This window comes from Scomber scombrus, chromosome 2 (genome assembly GCF_963691925.1).
Source record: "Scomber scombrus chromosome 2, fScoSco1.1, whole genome shotgun sequence".
NCBI classification, from domain to species: domain Eukaryota; kingdom Metazoa; phylum Chordata; class Actinopteri; order Scombriformes; family Scombridae; genus Scomber; species Scomber scombrus.
Genome location: NC_084971.1, coordinates 15,047,010 through 15,071,127, shown reverse-complemented (window position 1 = coordinate 15,071,127; position 24,118 = coordinate 15,047,010). Strand labels below are relative to the sequence as shown.

Sequence of the window (24,118 nt, the reverse complement as noted above, 5' to 3'; positions counted from 1 at the left end):
TTTATTTGCAGTGTGTAATTGAGGTGTTCAAAGTTCGAAGTTGTTTTTGTATATGCACAGCAACAAAAAATACAGTACTGCCAATACTTGTCCATCTTTAGAAAATATTGCACAAAGTCACTGCACCCGAACAAAGACACTTCACTCTGAAGTGTGAGAATAGCATAAAAACAAACACGTCAAACAGATGACTTCCTTTTAGGGGCCAACATCCCTTCAAAATCCACATGCAACCTCTCAAACATACACGAAACAAACAGACACACACAAACACAGGTCCCACCTATACACTGCCACACTCACACACACACACACACACACACACACACACACACACACACACACACACACACACACACACACACACACACACACACACACACACACACACACACACACCAGCAGCCTTCCTCATTGTACTCACATGCACCTAACTCATACACTTCCTGTTTGCTGTGTTTGTGAGCCGTGGTGTGTGAGTGAGGCACAGACGTCTTTGAGTGCAGCAGAGAGCAACAACGACTGATCTCACTCCTGTGTTTCACTGCACTGTTCTGCCGTGCCCAGGATGTGGGTTTGTCTGTTAAACCGTGATGTTTGTGGTGAATGAATGGCAGTGGTTCTGAGCTGGAGATACTTTGGCGTGTTGGACTCTTAAGACAAGAACAGAGGCTATGGATGCAGGACAGTAAACTGCAGGTAAGACAATCGATGCAGTAATAAGTGTAGTTGAATGGTATCTGCACCCTGCTCTGTGACCTCAGATGGAGCCAGCTATGTGATGAGCTGTGGGACATTTGTCTTTTACTTATCTAACTGATATGATGGTATGTTATCATCTTGGGGACTCTGGAGCTGGTTTTGTCAGAGTCAACTTACATGTCAACCTGTTTTTTTAGACTAATTTAAATGTTTTTTAAACATTATAATATCGGATCATTTCTCTGCAGTGTTAAAACATTAGGCGTGTGTTTTCTGTCAGAGGAGCTGATGGGCAGTGTCAGTGACGGGAAAGGCAAGGCTGTCCCTCTGTGAACTCATAGACCCCCACTGTGATAGCAGTTTGGGAACTTCTGCTTTTTTCAGATGCTCTATGTAATTCATGCTTGTAATAAACAGTGTGGAAGTAGAGACGCAGAGGCACGTGTTAGACAGCTAGACGTGCCTTGCTTTAAATGTCTGTGCCTGTATCTGTAAATGGGAACAATAATCGATAGATCCTCTATTGTCATTGTCACCAGTACAACGAAATGTAAAAGTGCTCACCAGTCAGGCTTAATTTAAGCCAGTTAGATATGAGATACCTGAATCAGAGCCTTAAACTGCAGGATGAGAAGGGTCCATGCTGCTGTTGAGGCAATTGCAGTGAGTGGTTGGTTTTATTGGACAGGTGAAGTTGAAATTGATTTGATTATTTAAATGTTTATGAAAAAATGTATAAAACTTCATAAAATGACACATACTGTTAACTTTGTATTAGGTTTTTCATTGATTTGTAAAGATTAAAAAAACAACTGTAGCCACTGAAAAGCCACAACCAGCGATGCAAGCAAAGAATCCAGTAACAGCAACTGTCCCTGAAGCATTCGGTCTATCAGTGGTCTGTGAGGGCTCCAACCCATAGAAACACAACTTAGCCAATGCCTGAACTTGTCAGCCACATGTGGATTATAGGCACCACAATCATACAGTTGGTGCTTTTTCTAATAGCTGAGCTGGTGCTGGAAAATCACTTTTAGTCATAACCAGTGATGTAAAGGTAAATGGAAATGGCTACCCTCAGCAAATGTGATATTAAAAATTAGTCCCACTACAAAAAAGTATATTCTTTCTTATTTCTGCTCAAGTTTCAAGTCAAGTCTCAAATCAATCCAGATCTCCAGTCTTGCCAGAGTAGTTCTAAAATCAAGTTACTTGTAGTGAGTTCTCATGAATTGCAAGTCAACTGGATGATTTCAAGTCTCTGAGTGGTGACTATTATGTAGTGTAAATTACACAGCATTAAAAGATGTGTTAATCCTGTTATTTACATAACTGGGACCAAGTTTTGACAATGCACATAACAAATATTCAGGCATGTGGATTTGCCTTTCACAGCAGTCAAATTTACATCTCAAATCTACAGCAGTCTAAATATTTGTATTATTTCTTCCAAAAGACTGTATCCTCAGGTAAACCACATCAATTGGGTATACACTATGTGTAAGGATTGGGAAAGGGTAAATTTGATTCTGAAAATTGAAAGTTGGGTAAATTGTGGTTTGACTTATCTCTAGCCATGATATACACTGCCTTATATTTACCACAGCAACTTTTTTTTTAAGGGCTGATCCATGACATACAGACAGATGACAAATTAAAGGAAAAAGCAACATAAAGTGTCTTAGTTAGTTGTTTGGCCACCTTATGCCACCAGAGCAGCTCCAGTGCTCCTTGTCATTGATTCTGCAGTCTCTGAACTCTACTAGAGGGATGAACACCATTCCACCAAAATATATTCCCTCAATTGGTGTTTCCTATGCTGGTGGAGAGCACTGTCCATCAGGTTGGCCCAAAATCACCCATAGGGGTTCAGCTGGGTTGAGATCTGGTGACTAAGAAGGCCATAGCCAAATACCATTACCATATGTTTGCATCCTGCCTGTCTGACGACAGACTCTTCCTGTGCAACCACAGGAAGGGATCATGTATTCTTCTTAGAAATTTTCAATTTCACAATCAGCTTGAATACAAACATCTCCTCTTGTTGAGAAATAAAAACTGTCAGAGTAGCAGTCATGTGTCAGACATGATTTGAAAAACATTGGAGATGGGAGACTTTGACAGCTTTTATTGTTTACCACAGTTATCAGATATGAAGACTGTAGGTTGTCACAATGTGCATGTTTGTGTTTTTTATGTCACATCTAGCAGAGGTGACTGCAGTATCCCAGTGCAACATTGTATGTTATTCACAACTTTGCTTCCTGTTTGTATCTTCTATCTGTGTCTCTGCGCTATCAATAAGATCTTCATCTTCACCTTTACGCCACATACTTTGAGGTCAACACCCTTGTTTGTGTGTGTGTGTGTGTGTGTGTGTGTGTGTGTGTGTGTGTGTGTGTGTGTGTGTGTGTGTGTGTGTGTGTGTGTGTGTGTGTGTGTGTGTGTGTGTGTGTGTCTGAACAATATGCATCAGTGCACATGCACAACCCACCTGAAACTACAAAAAACATTCAGTGATGTAATCCTTAAAGTACCGTACACAAAATGTTTTCCCCCATATCACACTTAAACTAATGTAACAGGGCATGCATTTACATTAGATATCTTCATCCTCATTCTATACTGGATGACATAATGTGATGTTTGTGTAGCAGAGCCACCACTGGCTCGTTGTTGTTTGGAGTTAAGTGTGATAACCTGATATTACTGCATCTGATATTTGCATTTGTCAGTTTCATCATATGTTTATCAGTGTTTATTGAGGAAGTGAAGGTCAAAAGTTATAAAGACTGTCTTTCTGTTCTCCAATTGACAAAATAAGCTTTGTGTTTGGTGTCATAGTCAAGTGCACAAGGGCAGATTGTTCCTATCTATATATATTTTTCAAGCTGACACTTCCTTCTTGAATCACGTCTACACAGTTGCAGTAAAACCTTTATTCTAGACTTGTTATGAGGGTGGAATCATCATCATACCAAATCACACGGCATGCAGAAAACAAGGCTTTAAAAAGGGTATTCCTGACCTTGGAAACAGCCGTTGACAGAACAGTTTCACTTCTCGGAGAAACTTATGGTACTAAGAGAGAATGGAAATTTGAACATCCATAATTCCATGACAAGCAGGCAAACTCCATTTTTATAGTTAATAAATTGACCCTAAGGTGAGACTGCTGTTTCCGAGGCCAAGAATGAACTTTGATGCTCATCTGTGAAACATCAATTCTTGGCACTAGCAAATAACGAATGCCCTGGTTATGTTAGTTTGCAACCCACCATGAGAGATCCCCTCCGTCTGAATTGTAAGTTCCCACCGGTAGCGGTTGTTTGAACTAAAGGGAAGCACTTAGTTACAGTAGAGCTTTGGAGTTGGACCACTGTTGTTTCCTAAAGCCATAAGAGACCAGTTCACATCCAGTGGGTCAATGTAGAGAGAGAGAGAGAGAGGCGGGATATCAGCTCTGTCGGCCAGCAGAGGAAGACTGGATGTGAATATCAGACTCAATCAATCAGAGAGGAGGGGGGTCTGTAAAAATGACAGGCACACATACAGTACACACACATATACACACACAAGCTCTCCTTCATGGTCTGTGGGAGTATATCTGAGAGTCCGATCACACCACAACAATAGGGAGGCACCTGCTTCCTCAGCTGTGCAGGGAAGCTATCTTCCTGTAAGGAAGCAGTTGGTAATGGGATCAGTGGGAGAGATGGGGAGCAGCCTGTGAAGAGATGGAAGGAGAGGAAAGCTAGGACAGTATGAGAAAGAGAAAAAGAGACAGGTGGAGGTGGAGTTTGTCTGGGAAATGTCAATACTTGTAACACTTTCAGACAAGGAGCAAGAGGGCTGAGAGAGGTGGATAAACAGAATATAATATGAGGCAACGACTTGTAATGCATTTTGTTGTGGAGTGCATATAGGGTGCAATGATAACAACTATTGTTACTGTGACAAAATTAAATCTGAGAAGTCACCCTTAAGGGTTCATAGCTCTTATCTTCGGCTTTTCGTCATATTAGTTTCTAAACTTTTTCTAAAGTTTTAGTTTTTATGCTATGTAGACATACTATAACTTGCAGTGACATTGGAAACCCGAGACAGTATTGTGCCATAATGAAATCTGAGAAGACTATTCAGTGTCCTAAACATCTACCTGTGTCAGTGTGTATCTGTGTTCAACACAGTAATCATCCAACCATTTTACAACATTATAATTCTGATAATTTTGACAATTTTGGGTTTTTTTTCTTGATCTTGGCAATCATTAATAGGGGTAAAGTAGACAAGGATGAAAGAATGTAGTGTACTGGATTGTTTGGGATGTTATTTTGGCAATGTGGTCGATAGAGGAAATGAAAAAATGAAATGCTAAGAGGAGTTCACAAGAATCTATGCTTCACTGTGGTTTTACTGTCGTCAGGATTAATGGTTTCTTGCTTTGTTGGCATTAACCAGTCATGGCGGTGGTCCTTTTTAAGACATCTGTCTTTTTATGTTATGATAATGGTTGTTGTTTTGTGTCATGCGTTCTCTTAATTGTAGGTGTGGCTGTCAGTTTGTCTGTACATATAACCTGCTTTTGTTCACGAGTGCTTACCTGTTGAAGACGTTGATGATCAAACCACTGCATCAATAAACTTTTTTGTATATTCACAACCCTTCTTCCTTCAATTATCTGATCAGTTTCTATGTTAAATTCAGTGAAAACCCATTTCATGTTTTGAGATTATTCCAAATTGCTCAGCTACCGCACAAAAAAAACTGCTTGTTATTGTATGACTGTTGCAAGTTGCAACCCATGAAAAAGTGGAAGTGACCTTGTTGACTTTCAGGGATGTACTGCATACATCCTCTTATGTAACACCAGACTCATGCATTTGCAACACTTTAGCAGAGATCTACGTAAACAACTGTGATGACACTCTGGAGTTGGGATTGAATTTTGTTGTTAAAATCCCAACCAGTAACAGTACCAGTGATTCCAGACAGCTTTGCTTACTATATGTTACAGTGTTCAGCATGATGTTTTGCCAGTTAAATTCACGGATAGAACTGCTTACGTGATTAAATGAATATACAGGAGCCTTAGATGTATTTTGAAGCTTTTTATCTGCTTGTAATTGCGCTCACAACATTTAATCAATTAAGCGCATTCTTTATAGTAATTTTGAGTGCAAACAAAAAAGTACCTACTCTTACACCAGGTAAGGCTGTCAAATGTCTAACTTTTCTATGAAAGTAAAATAATTTTCACACCTTTGCAGCTTCAAACAAATGCACAATAAGGCAAAAGAGATAAAATGATGAAAAGCTAACCTAAGGTAGTCCACAGGACAATTACTACTACTCCTACTAATAATTTCAATTACAACCATAGCTCACTGTTCTAATAGCCTACTTTCACTGCATTATGCCACCTCATAAGTTCTTCACCTCTTTTATTACCTTTACATGTCTCCATTGAACCTCATCCTGGATGCAGGAGTCATCACAGCTCTGACTTATTAGTTCCTTCCACTCTCACCGGGCTCTCATCCAGCTCTTTGCATTGCTGACAATGACCGGAGCCCTTTGCAAGTATCCAACACGCTGGGCTCTATACCTCTGCTCCGTGCCACTGAGGACACCTCTTAGACACAATACCTCTCTGGGGAGGAGGGACCGCTGAGAAAAGGGCTACGTGGATGTATTGTTTAGATCTGGAGCTGCTGGTATTGTTATTGAATGGTAAATGTAAGAAAAGCAGGGAACTAGTGGGGGATAATTGAGCTTCATTCCTCTGGCCTCCTGAACTTGGATTTACATGAGCTTCCTGCCCCACTTCTCCACCGGTGATATTTATGAGGACATGGGTCAGATGTTAGTACAGTGTCGGTAGTGTGTACATACGTGTGCATGTGTGTGATATATGGACAACTGTTTGTGTAAAACATGTAACACACATTTTATGTTTGTGTGTTGTGTAGCTAGTGCCCCCTTTCTATGCTGACTTTTAGGTTGGCATGCCTCCAAAGGAATAGTTGTACATTTTGGTGAATATACTTTTTCTCTTTGTTCATGAGATTAGATAAAAGGGTTATTGCCAGTTTAGCTTACCTTAACATGAAGACTGGAATCAAGGAGAAACTGCAAGCCTGACTCTGTCAAAAAGATAACAAAATCTGTAAAAATGAGGTTAACAGGCAACCAGCAAAGACTTCATGATTCTCCAAATCAAGAAACAGTTTGGCACATATCATTTTACACTTATGTGTTTGTACAGGTATAATGTTAATGTGTTGTGGTTATTGTGAATAACACAAATATTGTCTCAGAAGACAAATAGGCAACACGCTTTAATTAAGATTCTATAAGCTAATTGGCAAGAGTTGCAGGAGAGAAAGAAAATCCTGAGGTAGAGAAAGAGAGAGAATAGGGGATTTACTGAGGACTGCACTGCAGTCTTGCCCATAAAGTGTAGCTCCCAAATGTCAAACTACTGCTTTAAAGTGTGTGTGTGTTAGTGTGTATGTCAGGCAGGGTTATTAGGTGAGTGGGCGCGTGTTAGAGAAAGTGAGTCATTCATTAACACTTTTCACTTGTTGACTTGTTTTTTTTTCTAGCTTGTATGTGAAATGGGGAATTTGTCACACTCTCTGTGGAAATTTTGAGAAGATGTAATCAAGCAAAAGGAGTTTGGTGTTTGATGTCATTGCTCATTTTTGTGTGTGTGCTGACCTCATTCTGTAACTTACTCTTGTTACAGATTTTATTGATACATAAAAATAAAAAAAACGTTTTAGAGATACAATCGGTGGTATATACAAAAGAGTTGCACAACCTCAACATACTTATATTTTCAATATGATGAATATTATGACCAGTAACAAACACAGACAATGCTTTTTTTCATGAAGACATAAAAGCCCATAAAAAGTACATTTATCTCACATTGATATGATGAAAATATGAATGATATGATGAAAATATGAATAATATAGCTAAAAGGAAAATGTAATTAAGTTTTTGAGCTTATTTATTCACAGACATATATAGCTACTGATGTTCTAAAATGGCAAATCTTTAAAAAGCTTTGTCCTCTTTTCTTTGGGGAAGCATTTGTTCTGCTTCTCAAATTTAGATGTTTCCCAGTATTTGTGCATACTCAATGCATTTCCGTGATAAACTCCAACATGAGGCAAGAAAAGGCTTTGAATATATATCAAGCAGCAACATAAAATAATTCAATCCTACACATTGTCACTTTCATAATTTTACTTCCATCATTACTTCCAGATCAAATCCAAAATTCAAAGATATGTGCAGTGTTTTTTACGTACATTCAAATACATGAGAGATGTTATAATAATGTAGTTTTGTTTGTTAATATATCCCATTGACTTAGATGTTACCCAAGCAGTTTCCAATACATGTATTCATATTTCATGGTCCAGCCTTTAAGTTTAAGTTCATCTCATCTTTTATCTAATCACAGGCCAAATGCCTCTTCCCACTCATCCAAGTTTTTGTGAAATGAACAATGTCATAAAATTAAATTCTCACCCAAAAACCCACCCCAACAACTAGGGACATTCTTTTCCAAAAAGAATATAAAGATAAGTCATTACTCAAAAAAAAATTGAGGAAAAATGAGACACTATTCATAGATTATGCAATGCTGTATTTATCAGTTAAGAATGGTAACTACTGCACCATCTGTTTTTATTGAAACAGTTCACTTGGTTAGAAAAGCAACTTTGGTTGTTTTTTTGGTTTTGGTTAGGGTCTCGGCTTTCAAACTGAGTCATTAAGCACCTGTCACTGAGAATGTTGTTTATCTAGCACAAAGACAGCACGATTTATAAATCTGACTTTCAGCTCTTAAAGTTACTGATGGGACGTCCCTGGTATCTCATTATGCGTACAGCTTAAGATGAGACATGCTCATAACAGAACTGAAACAAATGGCCACACCTGGGTTGTCCCAGTCAAATGCACCGATAAACAGAACGTTTAAAGTGAAGTTCAACACATCCTAATGAGTCAGTGGTGAAGATATGATGCACTAACGGTGTTATTGTCATACTTGAATGATACGTTTGACTACATGCTCTATGTTTTACAACTTTGCTAAGAGGTCATACAGATTTTAAATCTGAAATCAGTGAGGCTTTTTTTTGTCTTTTACCCGATCATTACAGTCATATTGTGAAAAATTGTGGGCTTGTTTTGTTTTGGCTGAATTTTGCTTTCGAAGCTTGCTAAGTACTATTCAACTCAAGAGTTTCAATAAGGCTTGTGTGTGAAAAAAGCTGTTAAACTGTCATTTCTTCTTCCAGTTTTTCATGGTTTAATCTGCAAAGTCAAAACTAATGGCTAGAAGTAGAGGTTGTTGTTGTACGATTTAATATTCCAAATATGTAACAGGACCTGACAGCGTCCAATCATATGTTTTGTACTGCATGTGATGTTTAAGGAACTATGGAAACAAAACAGCAATACAAGCAACTCTGTGTCTGTTTTTCCTTCCCCTCAGAAATGTCCCTTATGGTTTGTGTATCTTCTTGGACTCATTTTCATACTTAACATCTAATTTGCCGTCATGCAAAACAGACATGATAACACATTCTATCCATGAAAAGAAAAGAGTATTTGTTTGTGTGCATGTTAGTATGCATGCATACAAGGAATTTGGACTTTGAAGATAATGTTATTCAGAATAAATGAATTGTGGTATAGAGTTATGTATCTTGTTCTGATGCTTAACATCAGCTCTCTTTACTGTCTCTCTGCAGAACCTGAGCCGCAAAGATGCAGCACACCTCGTGTACAGAGGACAGGATCCAGCACGCTCTGGATAGGTGTCTGGATGGGCTTAGACAAAGCCCCACAGCAGCGCATCACTGGAACGGTAAGAGCTATATCAACAATGAAGATCACTGTGGGGTTTTTGGTTGTGCTGCAGAGAGTCGGGACTAGTCGCAGACAATGAAACATGTATGTACAACTTATTGCTCCCCTGCATTGCTATAATAATGCTAATTGAAATGCTGTAGAAATTATCTACATTATCATCTCTGAAATGAGAATTTAATTAATACAGAGACAGGCTTGTTTTAAGCTTACCTACAATGCATTATTCATTTTGTCCCATGTTTTATTAAAGATACACATGAAGATCAGTTTACTTGTCAAGAGGAGAATTACTCAGCCAATGACAAAAGCTGAGCAATATCTTCTGTGTCTCTGAACGGAACTGTTCAAAACCTAAAAGAATCAGCGTCATCTCAGATTGGAGACTTAAAACATATGCAAATAACAAATTGGAAGTGCGGAAAACGTGGGCATTTGAAAAATGCATTGTGGATTCAGTGTTATTTGAAGCTTGATCTATAGCCTGGATGTGTAAGACCTTGCAATGTTAATCTGCTTGCACTTTCTGATAAACCAGCCTTTATAAAGGGTTTATAAGAATAGATTAATGGATTGAGTACAAATGAATATGTTATTTACAAATGCTTTATTTAAAAAAAAATGTATAAGCCATTAATAGGCATAATTTTTGGGTTGCCAGGTTGTGAAAAATCACCATATCACCATAACATTTGCTTTATTCAATGCTTTAAGAGTACAACTCTGACGTACTGTTCAACCAGTGATATTATGGAAAGGGCTGCAGGGCATCTAGATGAAAATCCATTTATTAACATTTACTACCTACATCTTTAATTATTTTCATTTATGACTTATTGCTTCAAACCTGATTACTTAGAGTCTGTGAAACACTGACCCTTTATTAGTAACATTCAAGACCTGATGATTTATCAGAAAGTGTGAAACATTTGACCCTTTCTTAATTATTCATAACCATTTATAACTGCATAACTGATGACATACCAGAAAATGTGAAACATTTACAGTTATAAATTATTATAAAAATCACTGATAAAGGATTTATAAGGCATTAGTGGATCATTTATTAATGATTAAGTAAGCCATTAAGTTATGCTTATAAACCTTTATCATGGTGCCTTATCAGTGGTCATTTTTTTCTAAAAAGCCTTTTAAGAAGTTGGGGATCTGTTCCTCTATCTGGAGGCACACCAAAATCACATCATTCACTCTTTAGTCCAAGTTCAGGCCAACTTTTTTTGTTTTTTAGGCAAATTTTGTTAAATCAAAATATATGTTGTGTATTTAAGGTAATCTTGGTGACTTACAATAATTGAGACCAAACCAGCTCAGAAGCACGTTGATCACGCTGGTGGTCAAACCTGTTACTTTCTGTTTTTACGAACAGCAACCTCAATACACACATTTCGAAGTTTATCATCACAGTGCTCAACTTAAGCAGAAAGCAGTTGTTTGTTCTCACATTTTCATACACGAGCACCGAGTGTGATAGACACTCGGCCAGCATACGGGGCATATGAGCTATAAGAGTCTGAGCTTGTTGTTGATGACACTGCTGCCGTAGGATCATCGGGGAAATGTGTTATTGGGTGCTGGAGGAAGTTGTGTGAATAGACACGACAGCTGGGAGGAAGTGGTGGCACCGACCACAGTGTGTGAGTGAGGCATCATGCGGCAGGAGTTACTGTGGTGCAGAGTGTAAAAAGAAGGCGTAAGATCAAATCGGCAAAAGCCTCCCGCACGACAATCATTGCCAGAGTGACATACACTGTACAAGCATCTTGTAGGTTTTATATCTGTGTACATTGAGATGATTTGATTTTTACGTTAAAACAAAAGTGTAATAGCTGAAGTTGGGATTTGTTTTTTGGGTTCCTTCCCCACCTCTTCAGGGATATATATTGTCTATGAATGTGATTACATTTACAGAATGTGAATTTTCATATAACTACTTCGTCAGTCGCCTTAAATATCAAGATAATCAAACTGACATCTTAACAGGATCATTTTAAACCTGCGGCTTAATTTGCAGCGCTGGCATCTTACCAGAATGAACTTGCAGTGTTCTCCAGTAAATACTCATGATGCAAATACACCTACAGTGTAACCTTTAAATAGCACACTGCTTTTGAGAGATGTTAGATAACGATCAGGATGCAAATAACTAGAGAAACTGACAAGTTCTTAGAAAACATTTCTCTGTATCCTGAACAACTGCTGATGTGTGACATTTCTTTGGAAACTGAACTCCTTAGTGATGCACTCGTTGATGCGTTGAGACAGAGGGATCAAACGGAAAGGAAGGTGCTTGTGAGGAGTCAGCCATCACTTTCAGTTGTTTTTGTGAGTGCGGTTTTAGATACTGTACACACAGCTCTCACCCGTCATTTTAAGTAATTTCTCCATTTCACACTGTAATAGAAAACTTTCAATCAGAGCTCAGTGAAACATCACCCTCTCAACCCTTTGGCAATGAATGGAAAAGTATCCAGTGAGTTTACTTACTTACTTACCTTTACCTTGCTGTATGACTTCATCAGTAATGAGCAGTGAGTCTGGTTATCACCAATTCATGCAAATTTCACTTTAACTTTATTTTATGTTTTATTACCAAAACAAGTCATTTTGGGGAGGATACAAATTATTTATTAAATCTGTTACAACAGGAAATTCATCCTGCCAGATTTGTACATAAACAAAAATCCTTACTGAAACATGGCATTGAACATACGGTAATAAAACACACCCTTGAAGTACAGCAGCACTGACAGTTACAGGCATTAAAAGCCCACAGGCTTTGCATTGGTTCATAACATTCTCAAACCCAAAGACAAGATTGTCTGACACACACCTCATTAATGTAGTGTTTTATATGGTGGTATTAGATGCACTTTCATTGCTATAGGCTCTGATTTTACAATAAGAGTGGCATGCTCCATATGAACAATTAAAGTTTAACATTGTTGTGCAGTTGTTTATGGAAATATCTTTGCTGTGGTAATATGCTGTAAAATGCTGCTTAATTGCATGTTCATTGGACATGAAATCGAGATGTGAGACGAGCAGTCAACTTGAGGTTCATTAAGATGTTATTAGCATAAGAAAGAGCTGGAAGGGTTAATTTATTTGGACAGTTTCTTTCGAATTCAAGGAATCTCTATGCTTGTTTGTGCAGTCTGTGTCAGTTTTCTACGCCTGTTTTAGTTGTTTGTTTCGTGTGACATTTTTGTTTTATGGTTTTCTTGATCAGGTTTTTTATAGTTCTGCTGAGGTCAGAATCTACACTTGCCACATGTAGTGTTATAACCGTAGCTAGTGATGTATTTTTAAATTGTGGGCCACATACAAGTACACACAAAAAACTGTGGTACTGGTTTTGTCTTTCAGTTTATCCTGTGAGAGTTTCAAGACACTCACTTGTTACTAGTCTGCAACAATAGGAAACAGCTCAGGGTGAAACTTAACTGTAATGCATCATTGTGAGTTGTGCCTGTGGTCTATCATGGAGAGGAATGGAGAAATGGAGTACAAAAAGAAAACATGTCTTGATCGGTGGACTAACCATATATACAGTGCATGACATGCTTAATAATATAATCTGCATGTGTATAGTCGTTTAAGTAGTTTAGTCCTTTAATCTATTCAACCCACTGATGTGTCTGTCAACGCATGCTGAGTGGCACGGAAATACACATAATTATATATTTTTTATATTAATATATTTTACACCTTTTTATATAATTATAAATATTTTTTAAAAGGCTTTAGCAGTAAAATCAGGGCTAAAGTAAGTTCTTCTGCTTTCAGGAATGTTTTGTGTTTGCTTTCCCTCAAAGTGTAAGCCTTTCTGGGGTGGAACATGCAACTTTTGTATCTCCTACATTTAATGTGGGGCTATCAGTGTATTTTGAACATGAACAGTACTTATATGAATCCACCTGTGCTGTGTTTCAGTACTGATGTGCTCGGCGGGTCAGTCAATGAACCGCTGGAGCCTGGAGGAGCTGGTGAAGAGGGACCCGGAGAATTTCCTTATCCTCTTGCAACAGATTATCAGAAAGACCAAAGAGGTGAGAACGAAAAAGGTTATGGCGAAAGAGAACATATTGTTTTGCTGTTCAAACATTGACCAAATTTGTGAATTTTGATCCTATACATATACTCCTCTGTTTCTCTCTTAATGTGTGTTCAGGTTCAGGAGCAGTGTCAGTATGAGCTGGTGGCTCCCCTCGCTATCATGTTTTCCTCCACACTACTTCAGGTACAAATTGTTTTTATGTTATTAAACACTTGAACCTTTCGTCACCTCTCAGTACCATTGTTCCAGATGTGTAAAAGCACTCTTTACTCCAAAGGCCAGTTGGTTCCTCATTTAAAACCACAATGACGCTTGTTTGAGGTGTTGCTGTGACAAAAGCTTGATGAGAACAATGGGATTCATGAACACTGCCTCTGTTTTTCAGTCAAACTGATTTGAATTAATATTCCTAAACATCAAGTTGTCCAGTAACAGTACACAAAACATTTGGATTAATTTATTAATTACAAATTAGAGAGGTTGGAAGTAAAGAAAAAACAGAATTGGATTGCCAGATCCAACACTAAATGTAGACAGGCATGATTCCGTATTTCAGGAACTGACAACTGTGGTTGTTTGTCATAAAGCCTGTAATACAACATTTGATAGTGATACATTGCATACACTAAATCAATATAATCTATGTAACATGTTTTTAACTGATTATGATATTAAGATTAAGCAGCAATGTAATAATAAACAAATCATATTACAACAAGTAAAATCATAATACATCTCTTGTGATGTTACAAATGCCTGTTATTGTACTAAATAGTTGTAATTTGTCACATTAACAAGTTATCACATCATCATGTTGCTCATGTGGATTGCATCACAGACAGTACATAACTGTCCACCAAACATATAAGAAATGTAACCCTCGTGCACTTTAAACAGGTATTGCTGCATCTAAAAAGAACCCTGCTGAAATAAAGTACCTGGTTTGTGCTTTGGTTGCAGACACCATACTGTCCTCCAGACACAGAGCTGCTGGAGGAAGCTATTGAGGTATTTCGCTGCTTCCTCACTTGGCCTGAGCCGTACTGCAGTGTGTGTAAGAACCTCCTCTCCACACTACAGCTGGAGATCAAGGCCCCAGGTAGATATAGAGTAGATGGTTTGATTCTGTTTAAGGTCCACTCTCTCTGTCTACATCTCTGTCTTTCTGGAATCACAAACATTCTTCAGACTTTTCTCGCTGTTTTTTCCGAGCCTTGTACTTGCTTCCCCCCTGTGGCCAGTCAAAGTAATGCATTCAGGATGTACCTGGGGACACTGTTCACATCACAGCATATGACAAGAATACGATGAGACTTCAGGTTGAACTGGGCACTTTTTAAAACTAATACAACATTATTTAAAAGCGGATGTAGTTTAGGTATTTAGAAAAAAAGCAGAAGCCACATGCGAACACCTAGCCTGAAATTTACTGTAAGGGTCAAAGGAAGTGCTATGAACACATCAACAGACTGAATGAAAACATTTGAAATAACTGAATGAATGAGACAGACATGAAGACAGAGTTTAAGGCGCTTTTTGATATGGGTATTAGTAGATTCTAGTCGTCTACTTGTTTAGTAAGTGAAGACATTTCTGAACACAACAAGCTACTTCAAAAACAGCTCTGATTTCCTCTGTCCATCAGCCCTGCTCAGTGGCCAACAGCAGAACATGTGTTCTTCATCTATGTGCAACTAGTCCAGCAGGACATCAATGAATAAAACTGTGTTCCTGTCTTGTCTAAAAGTAAAAACCCACTGAGAGATATAATACTGTCCTGTTTTTTCTATTTTTCTCAAAGGGATTTCCTTTCAGAGACTGGTGAGAGAAGAGCAGGGCCTCAACAGCTCCAGTCAGTGTTCCAAGACCATGTAAGTCCACACAACATCTGTGCTCACTGAAACGGTTCATACGCTGTGACAAAGCAATTTGTTATTGCCTGCAGAGGTGACATTACTGTATGTAATGTGTAATCAGCTATGTGAGGTTTTGTATACTTTCTATAGACTATAGATTATACTGTATATATACAATTATTGTGTTATACCATGAACAACTGTTACATTTCTCACATTTCAAGTGTGACTTAGCCAGTGCATCTTTACCTAAAAACTGCTGATATTCAGACCAATACTATATGAGTGCACCGCAGAGAACTTGTTTCTACCTTTTTAAGAGCTGTGTATTCATAACCATCTGTTTTCAGTCTGGTTCAGACTTTGTGTTGCCTCTGCACTCACGTTCCTTCTGCTTTCTTGTTAAAATAGGCCGTTTTGCTTTTTTTAAATACATATCGGTGGTTCACAGTAAGTTTATCTGATTACCATCCTTCCAAAGTAAAAAGAAAAACAGCACTCAGTGTGTTCAAATAAGCTGAGTTATACTACTTAGACAGTTAGCTGCTTAGGTTCATTATCATCAAAGACATCAAAGACATGTACAGTATATTAGGGTCTATATTCCTGTTAGTGCTGCTGAACACAGTGCACTGACAAAAAGAACTGGAGTTGGTCTCCGCCTGGCTGCCCACTACTCCTATTGGATGGGTCTATTACAGAGAATACATTTTATTTTAAATGTATGTTAGTGCTGAGAATTTCAAGAAATCTTTATCTTGAGCTTACTCATGACCTAGAAAGTCCCTTTTAGTCCCCTCTTCCACCTAACTGCCCTCACCACTGCCACGATTACCATGTCATCCTGTTTACTCTCTCTTACATACAAATTTGTGTAGTACATAGTTCACACATTACCACTGACACCATTTGTCTGCTGGCTGCAGGACTGTGCTGCTGATGAACCCGGGTGAGATTCCCGCTGACTTTCTCTCAGTGGCTGAGCAGCTTAGTCGCATTCAGCACTCACAGCAAGAGACCTACATTACCCTGATCAAACATGCTTTCCAGTCCACACTAAGCACCAAGTACCCTCTCCACAGTATCCACAGAGCCCTGCAGGTATGTTCTGAAGCTATGGACTATGACTATAATTTGTTAATAGTTCTCAAAGACAATTAAAGGATATTTTTTAATATAATTTTGTGTTAAAGTTTCTTTGTGGTATGGCGTTACATTATGGAATCAATACAGATATGAGTTTAAAAATAAATCTGACCTGTTTCTCTTGTTTGTATGCATTCAAAATGACTGAACTGCAAAAGACTTTGCATTATAGTACCATGTAAGTAATACCAATGAAATATGCAGCAATACTATATATTTGCTGTAAGCCGGAAGCTGCATTATATATTTAAAGAAGTTTACTCAAACCAATAAAGTGGGTAATAACAATACATGAGTCATGTGTCAGGACCTTTATCTTTGCAATACTAAATCATAAAATATTCTTTGCAGACAAAAAGCGTGAATGAATTGGGGGAGATCTACTCCATGGTAAGCAATTTCTTAGAGACAGCCGCTGCCATGAGTGACCCTCTAAAGGGCCGCAGTCATGTGATCCAGGGACTGGAGAAACTGAGGGAGAGGCTGAGAATCCCTGCATCCAATGGGCGAAAGTCTGATGGTAAGACGGCAGGTTTTATGGGGTATTTAAACACAGTGCTTGATGTTGATATACCAGTTTCTAGTTAATATTGCTCTGATGGGCTCTTTTTCTGTGTTTGCTCTTAGGAATGCTACAGACGCTACCACTCCCTACCGCCAAGTGTCACATGTTTCATTGGGAAAAGGATAACTTTGGTAAATCATTCAGTGACACTTTACTGATTCATATACATATACAGGAATTATCTTTTTGTTTTGAGCTGTTGAATATTCACTAAATTCATTTATTAATTAGTTTGTTTATTTGCACATATACAGTATTCAGTAGCATAAAACCAGACTGGAGAAATAAAACACAGTGACAGGATTTCAAGAAGCCACAAGTTTATACAGTTTACCCAATTTTAATACAATGCATATTTCATTTATTTGAGTAGCTTTTTGTTTCTTTTTTTCATCCTGTGACCTCAACCTTTGCTGCAAGAAAGATATTTCAAATATACATTTTAAGCTCCTTCCTTACCCTCACATAGCTTTTGGTCTGCGTATTGATTGTTGAATGTGATTGATATTTGTTTGTTTTGATTCCTTCAGATGTTCTGAACACCCTTTTGGAGCATGAGTCTGACAAACTGATCAGTAATGGGCATGCTGAGGAGGAGGACAGTGTCGAGATTGATGATGATGAGGATGATGAAGAAGAGGAGCAGGAGGAGGTGGAGGAGGAAGACAATGAAGAGGAGGAACACGGAGAAGAACTGCCTTCAATGTCAATTGTTCCTAATGTCTGCAGCGTCAACCATCGTGCTTCTACTTTCTCCACCATTTCCTCTGTGTCCACTGCCTCTAAAGACTCCATGTTCTCCACCATGTCTGTAGCCTCAGAGTCCTACGCTTCATCTCTCTACTCTGTCACTTCTGGAGTTGATAGTGACTACTTTGATGATTCTGATGACTATATCAGTTCCTCTCCTGTTGCTGAAAAACATTCACCAAAGTCTGCCAAAGCTGCAGCTCGTCTCAGCCAGCACTTGTACCGGTTTTTCATAAAACCCAAGAACCCTCGGTCACTGTATCGTGCCAAAAGCTTAGGAAACACAGAATCAAAAGAGCTTTCTGTGGTGCGAGAGCAACGCTCCAATTCTCTACCCCAGCAAGTCCTCTTGCGTAGTCCTGAGCCCCCACTGAATCCACAAAGTCAGACTCTCAGACATGTTTGCTTCAGAAGGAGGCCTATTCTCAGCAGCGATGAGGACAGTAAGAATACTACACTGAGGGTGGTTGTGTTTGGCGCTGATCATGTAGCAGGGAAAGTGGCCCGGGCCTACAGTAGCCTGAGAAGAAAGGAGAGTGCATGTCCACGTCTCAGCAGGGCCTTCAATATTCAGTTCTACTTTGTGCCTGTGAAAAGGGACCCAGCTACAGGGCCAGGGGGTCTGAGGTCTCCCAGTCCTGTTGTTCAAACTGGAACTCTAAAAGGAGCAGCCCTGTCTAGTGTGAGTGTAAAAATACTCCAACCAAACTTGTTTATAACACTGTATTTCCTAAGCTGAGTTGTACAGTTGTTTAGAGTAAAAAAAGGCCAAATTGTGACATACCAACAAAAGACCAATATCCCATATGAAAATTCCAGTATTTGTTTGTAATGGTTGCTTTTGCTCAAGCAGGATGGGGACAGTACAAACGACATTGCCCATCTCCTTGGTATGTTGGACCCTTGGTACGAAAGAAACACCCTTACCCTGCTTAACTTGCCTACCAACGTCGTCTGCCAGGTACAACCGGAACTACATAGCCTAACCAAACATAATCCAAAAGTCTAGCGCACACATTTAGAACGTGACCAACCTTCAGTTTCTCAACCAATATGTTCTCCAGAGAATTGTTAACAGTTTTAACAATGTCCATTTTTTTGTTTAGGTTATACCTAAATATATAATTTAACTCTATATTTATATTAAGTTTTACATTTTGTTGTTCTGCAGCAAACCTCAAAGACGGAGTCAGACTCATATGATGGTTCATATGAACACCGTCTACCCATCCTGGCTGAATTGGTCCTGTATTACTGCCGCCATGCTGCCCGGCCAGCTCTGATCCAGCTCTATCAGGCTGAGGTCAGACAAACTTTGACACAAAAGACAAACATTTGACTATTTTGTTTTCCCCAAGGACTAATATATGGAATAGAAATATAAATATTTGTCATAAGTTATGAAACTCTATTACAAACAAAATTAGTGACTGAGGATCTTTGTATTGTAGCTGACATTAGCTTGTGGAGAAAGGAGGACTGAAGTGTTCGTCCACTCCCTAGAGTTGGGTCACACCGCAGGAACAAGAGCCATCAAGGCCATGGGTGAGTGTAATGAACACACATACCAAACATGCACACAAATCCTAGCAACCGTGCCACAATAAATAGAATCCTCCCTAATTTCCGTGCAGTAAAATGCATCATGAGTTATTATGAGGTTGAGACTCCACTAAATTTATGGTTGAGGAACATCTGCTATTTCTATATCATGATTCAGTTTACTTCTACTTTTCTGGTTTCACAACGTCACCACCAACCCCACTTCTGATTTTTAATTTCCTTGGAGAAGTAAAACTTCAGTGAAGGCTGTGTACCCCTCATCTACATGAACAACCCTGTTTATTACTGTGGAAATGACTTTGCTTTATTCCATTACTCACAATGTTCTCCACACCAAGATTATCCAGTTTCTACCCTGGTTGCTATCTGTAAAAATGTGGATCACATGGATCACTTATGTGAATATGTGTGTGTGTGTGTGTGTGTGTTTTTTTTCTCATTGTGTAGGTGCTGCCAGTAAACGGTTTGGTATTGATGGTGACCGAGAAGCAGTTCCTCTAATGTTGGACGTGGTGTACAACAGGGTAAGATGCTATTTAAATCTGTTTACTGCCAAAATGTGTGTCCGAAAGCTGCATTTAAAAACAATTGTATTTATAAATACACCATCTTGTGGCAAGTGTCTTGTCAATTCTCTGAAATTCAATTGGTACTCAGTTATGGCCACTTCATCCAAAGGAAATGACACATTACAATTTTGTGACAAAACACAAAGGCTGCTAAAAAAAGAAAAAACAATGAGTGCCCTGTCCTGACAAAGCTAGAACTTTTGCCTCTGTTGTCCCTGTGCTATAAACTGCCCATAGTGGTATAATGACACTGTTTACTGATGTTATAATTGGTCCCAATCTGTTATCTATCTGTCATTAGATACAATTCCTCAGATTTTAATACTGTACCAAATTAAAAATTTCTGTAGGTGGACTTCAATCATAATAATTATATTTTTTCCTCATTTTCCAATATTTGATTGTTTTACCAAGATAGCAAGAGAAGTAAACTTATCCTCCCTGCCTATCTCATTCAGGTGGTGATTAGTGGGAGAAGCCAGTGGAAAAGAGAAACCAAAGTCTGTACTTCTATAAACTTAACCAAAGCGTGCAAGAATCCCGAGGAACTAGGTATGCTGCTGCCTCTCGCCATTATAATACATGATACTGAGTCACTGACATGTTTCAGATAGTGCTAAACGTTTAGTACACATAAGCTGTCTGGAGGTGTAAGTCAATTTTTTTCACATAGACTGAATTTTGATTGTGGTAAATTTAAATTAATCACTAAACTTATAGTACTGTGTAGAGCATATGACTGCTCCAGCTAATGTTAAATACAAATTCCTTGATATTTTCCTGTTTATACCTGTATTAGACAATGATGAATCAATTTCTGTCAGATGTGTATTTGTATTCATATTTAAATTAAAACGATCTCTGTCAGACTCGAAGATGGAGTGCCTGCAGCTCACGATGACTGAGGTCCTGAAGAGACAGAACGGTAAAAGCAAGAAGGGATACAACCAGGTGAGCTAGATGTTACATCAGTCTATCTCTGTGGTTTGTGGGATATAAAAAAGCGCTGCAGCAGCACACTTTCACAAACAACATCTTCTCTATTTGAAGATGGCGATCTTGATACACCATAGTTAGCATCTTAAACTCAGCTCTACTGAATCTCTCAGCTCACGTGTACTGAGATGAAAGTTTTTTTTAAACAGACAGTGATAGAACAAAAAGCCACAACACAGCCAGGAGTCACATCTGTTGTGCTTGTGTGTGTTTTTGCAGTAATATAATTTGCTCAACATTGTAGCGTAATCTCTAAACCTCATTTAGATTTGGATCATTGATTTGTTAATCATTGTGCATCTCAGCAAAATGTCGACCTATGTATGTTATTGATTTTCAGGTCAAGGCTCTCTTTACAACTCAGGGCCAAAAAGAAGAAAAAAACAAAACAAAACAAATAACTCAAACAATGAATATGAATATCACATCAAATGGTATGCAAATAATCAATAATTTTAGGTGCAATATATTTACTTTTCTGTGGTCCTTCAATTTATAGCAGCTGAGCATGACAGAGGTGAAAGTGGACAAGGTGCAGGTCAGCGGTGCTGAAAACACAACCTTTGCTGTATGTCTGGACCAAGATGAAAAAAAAATACTGCAAAGTGTCACCAGGTAAAGTAAAAGACACACAACACACACAGGAATTGAATGTATACATTAACAAAGTCTGGAAAAGCTGTGGTACACTACACCGCCAACTATTTAATCTCTCCAAGAAAATGAATTGTTCTGTCAAGTGTTGGTAGCCCCCCTAAACCGACTCATATACTTTCTTAACTTCTTTATAAAGTGAATTGAGTATCTTATGTCAGAAGTCACAACCCAGTCTCAGGAAACGTATATGAATAGAATGCACACATATTTACACCATCTGCCCACAACTGTGTTGTGAATCTCACCTATGTGTCTCTGTCTGTCCTTTATAGGTGTGAAATATCAGTGTGCTATAAACCTGACAGCACCTCTGACTGGAGGCTAAGAAAAGCCCGGACCTCCGCCCAAATCCAGCCTCTCAACCCAACCTTCTGCTCCCTCCTCTGCCTGCCCATAGTCACTTTCAGTGGGGCACTTCCCTGAGACTACTGGATTCTGGTACAGGTGGTTTGAACAGAAAGACTGTGCATATCGTAAGAGCTTCCAATGCTCTGACTGACTGACTGCAGAGGAAGTGTGCATAGGACATGTAGTTTTTTCATTTCTGCCTGGAGCCTTAAAGCTGCCGTGGTTTTGTTCACATTGGTGTGCTCAAATGTCCGTGGCACGCAACTGTTGGAAAACAGAAGGACTTAATCAGAGAAGGTGAAGAGGAAACTGCAGACCAGGCTGGCCTGTGATCGTTCGGACCGGACACACAAAGAACTACTGGAGATACAATAGCTCTAATGATGCTGAGTTCAGCTTCCTCTGTATAAAGCAATTATTCACTGCTGTGTAGGAAACAAGTTTCGGCTTTCAGGTTTCAGTTCTTCTATTCTTTTTGGCAGGGAAGTGGCCTTACCCACAGTAACAGCAGAATGTAAGCTGGTCATACAGGTCGAATCTGCAGAGGCTCAAGCAAGATGGCATCCAAACTGGCAAGACAAATATGTTGTAATAGACAGAGAAATGGATGTAAAAATGTAGAAATCATCTTGGAATCAAAGTCTCAGTTTGCTCTGAATCAGCCTACATGGACATGGAGGACCTGGTGGTATTTTGACATCTGTTGGCCAGACTGTACTATGTAACGGCTCCATTAGGGGTTATTATCAGACTATGGACACTATGGATTTAAATTGTAAATACTATGTTTATGAAGTATTGTATTGCATACTATAACTTGTTGTGTGTCTATTATAAATGTGCTTTTAGTGATAACATTTATCCTAAGGAGTTAAAATGAATCCACTGTTTAACTGGAATAATAAATATGAGCAGCAGGGGGCTCTGTTGATATTCAAGTTGAATTCAGTTGAAGTAAAGATTAATTTAACAGTCTTGAGTTTGTAATATTTTTTATAATGACTGTTATATAACTTAATGTGTAAATAATATTTTTACGTTGAAAACTGAAGGAACAGATGGAAAATACAAATTTGCCATTTTGGTGCTACAAATACATTCAAAAGCACTTCTTCCTGATTTATTGCACTTGGCATACTGTATGCTGTACACTGTATGCATACTGTAACAATGACATTTTTAAAAAATGTGTTTTTGTTTTGTTGCTGTAAAGGGAAGATATCCTGATCACCTGACTGAGACTGTAATAGTAGCACTGCATTTGTAAAAGAAGCACTTGAACATTTGAGTGAATGACTTATAGGAATATTAAGGTACTTTAATGTTCAGATAGATTCTCTCTACCTACATGCCTTTTCTGGTGAAAATATTGCAAATTAAATATTAATTTTCTAATTCTATGTCAATCATTCACACTATTGATACATCTCATTTCTTCAATAATAAATTTCATCTTATTATTATTATTATTATTATTATTATTATTATTATTATTATTATTATTATTATTATTATTATTATTATTCACATTTCTTCTTTATGTGCCTTCATTTGAAGATGTTCTGTATATTGTGTATATTACCAACCAGCAACTGTGAGAATATATTCAGTAGTATATTGTAATTGAAGTTTTTCATTTAACAATACATTTATCCTATTTTTCTACATGTCAGGGGAAATTAGTATTTACTTCACTCCACTACTTTCATCTGACAGCAATATTACCAGTAGCTTTGCAGATAAAGATTGTATGTCCAAAATGTGTAATCATCTTATAAAATATGACGTATTGTTATAGATTACACTAACCCCAACATAATATATTATGGTGTAAATTAAGATCACTTTACCAACTACAGCTTCAACATTAAAATGCTACTTCCACACCATTGCATCAGTCCAATCCAGTAATACAGAACTTTTAGGAACTATAAGATTCACTGAAACTGTTCTCAGGTAGGAAAACAACAGTTTATAAATACAAGGTGTG

At 38.2% G+C, this 24,118-nt stretch overlaps 1 protein-coding gene across 1 annotated transcript; it reads left to right on the top strand.

Annotated features, from left to right (window-relative positions):
• Positions 1-436: 436 nt before the first annotated feature.
• Positions 437-23,541, top strand: pik3r5 (phosphoinositide-3-kinase, regulatory subunit 5). The gene is made up of 18 exons (XM_062437895.1): positions 437-699; positions 9,483-9,598; positions 13,555-13,670; positions 13,793-13,861; positions 14,639-14,777; positions 15,480-15,549; positions 16,461-16,635; positions 17,032-17,200; positions 17,308-17,376; positions 17,776-18,677; positions 18,849-18,956; positions 19,167-19,298; positions 19,447-19,540; positions 20,006-20,082; positions 20,586-20,679; positions 20,996-21,078; positions 21,623-21,738; positions 22,053-23,541. The coding sequence occupies exons 2-18, from the start codon at positions 9,499-9,501 to the stop codon at positions 22,201-22,203; spliced, it is 2,664 nt and encodes an 887-aa protein (XP_062293879.1). The 5' UTR covers positions 437-699; positions 9,483-9,498; the 3' UTR covers positions 22,204-23,541.
• The last annotated feature ends 577 nt before the right edge of the window (positions 23,542-24,118 follow it).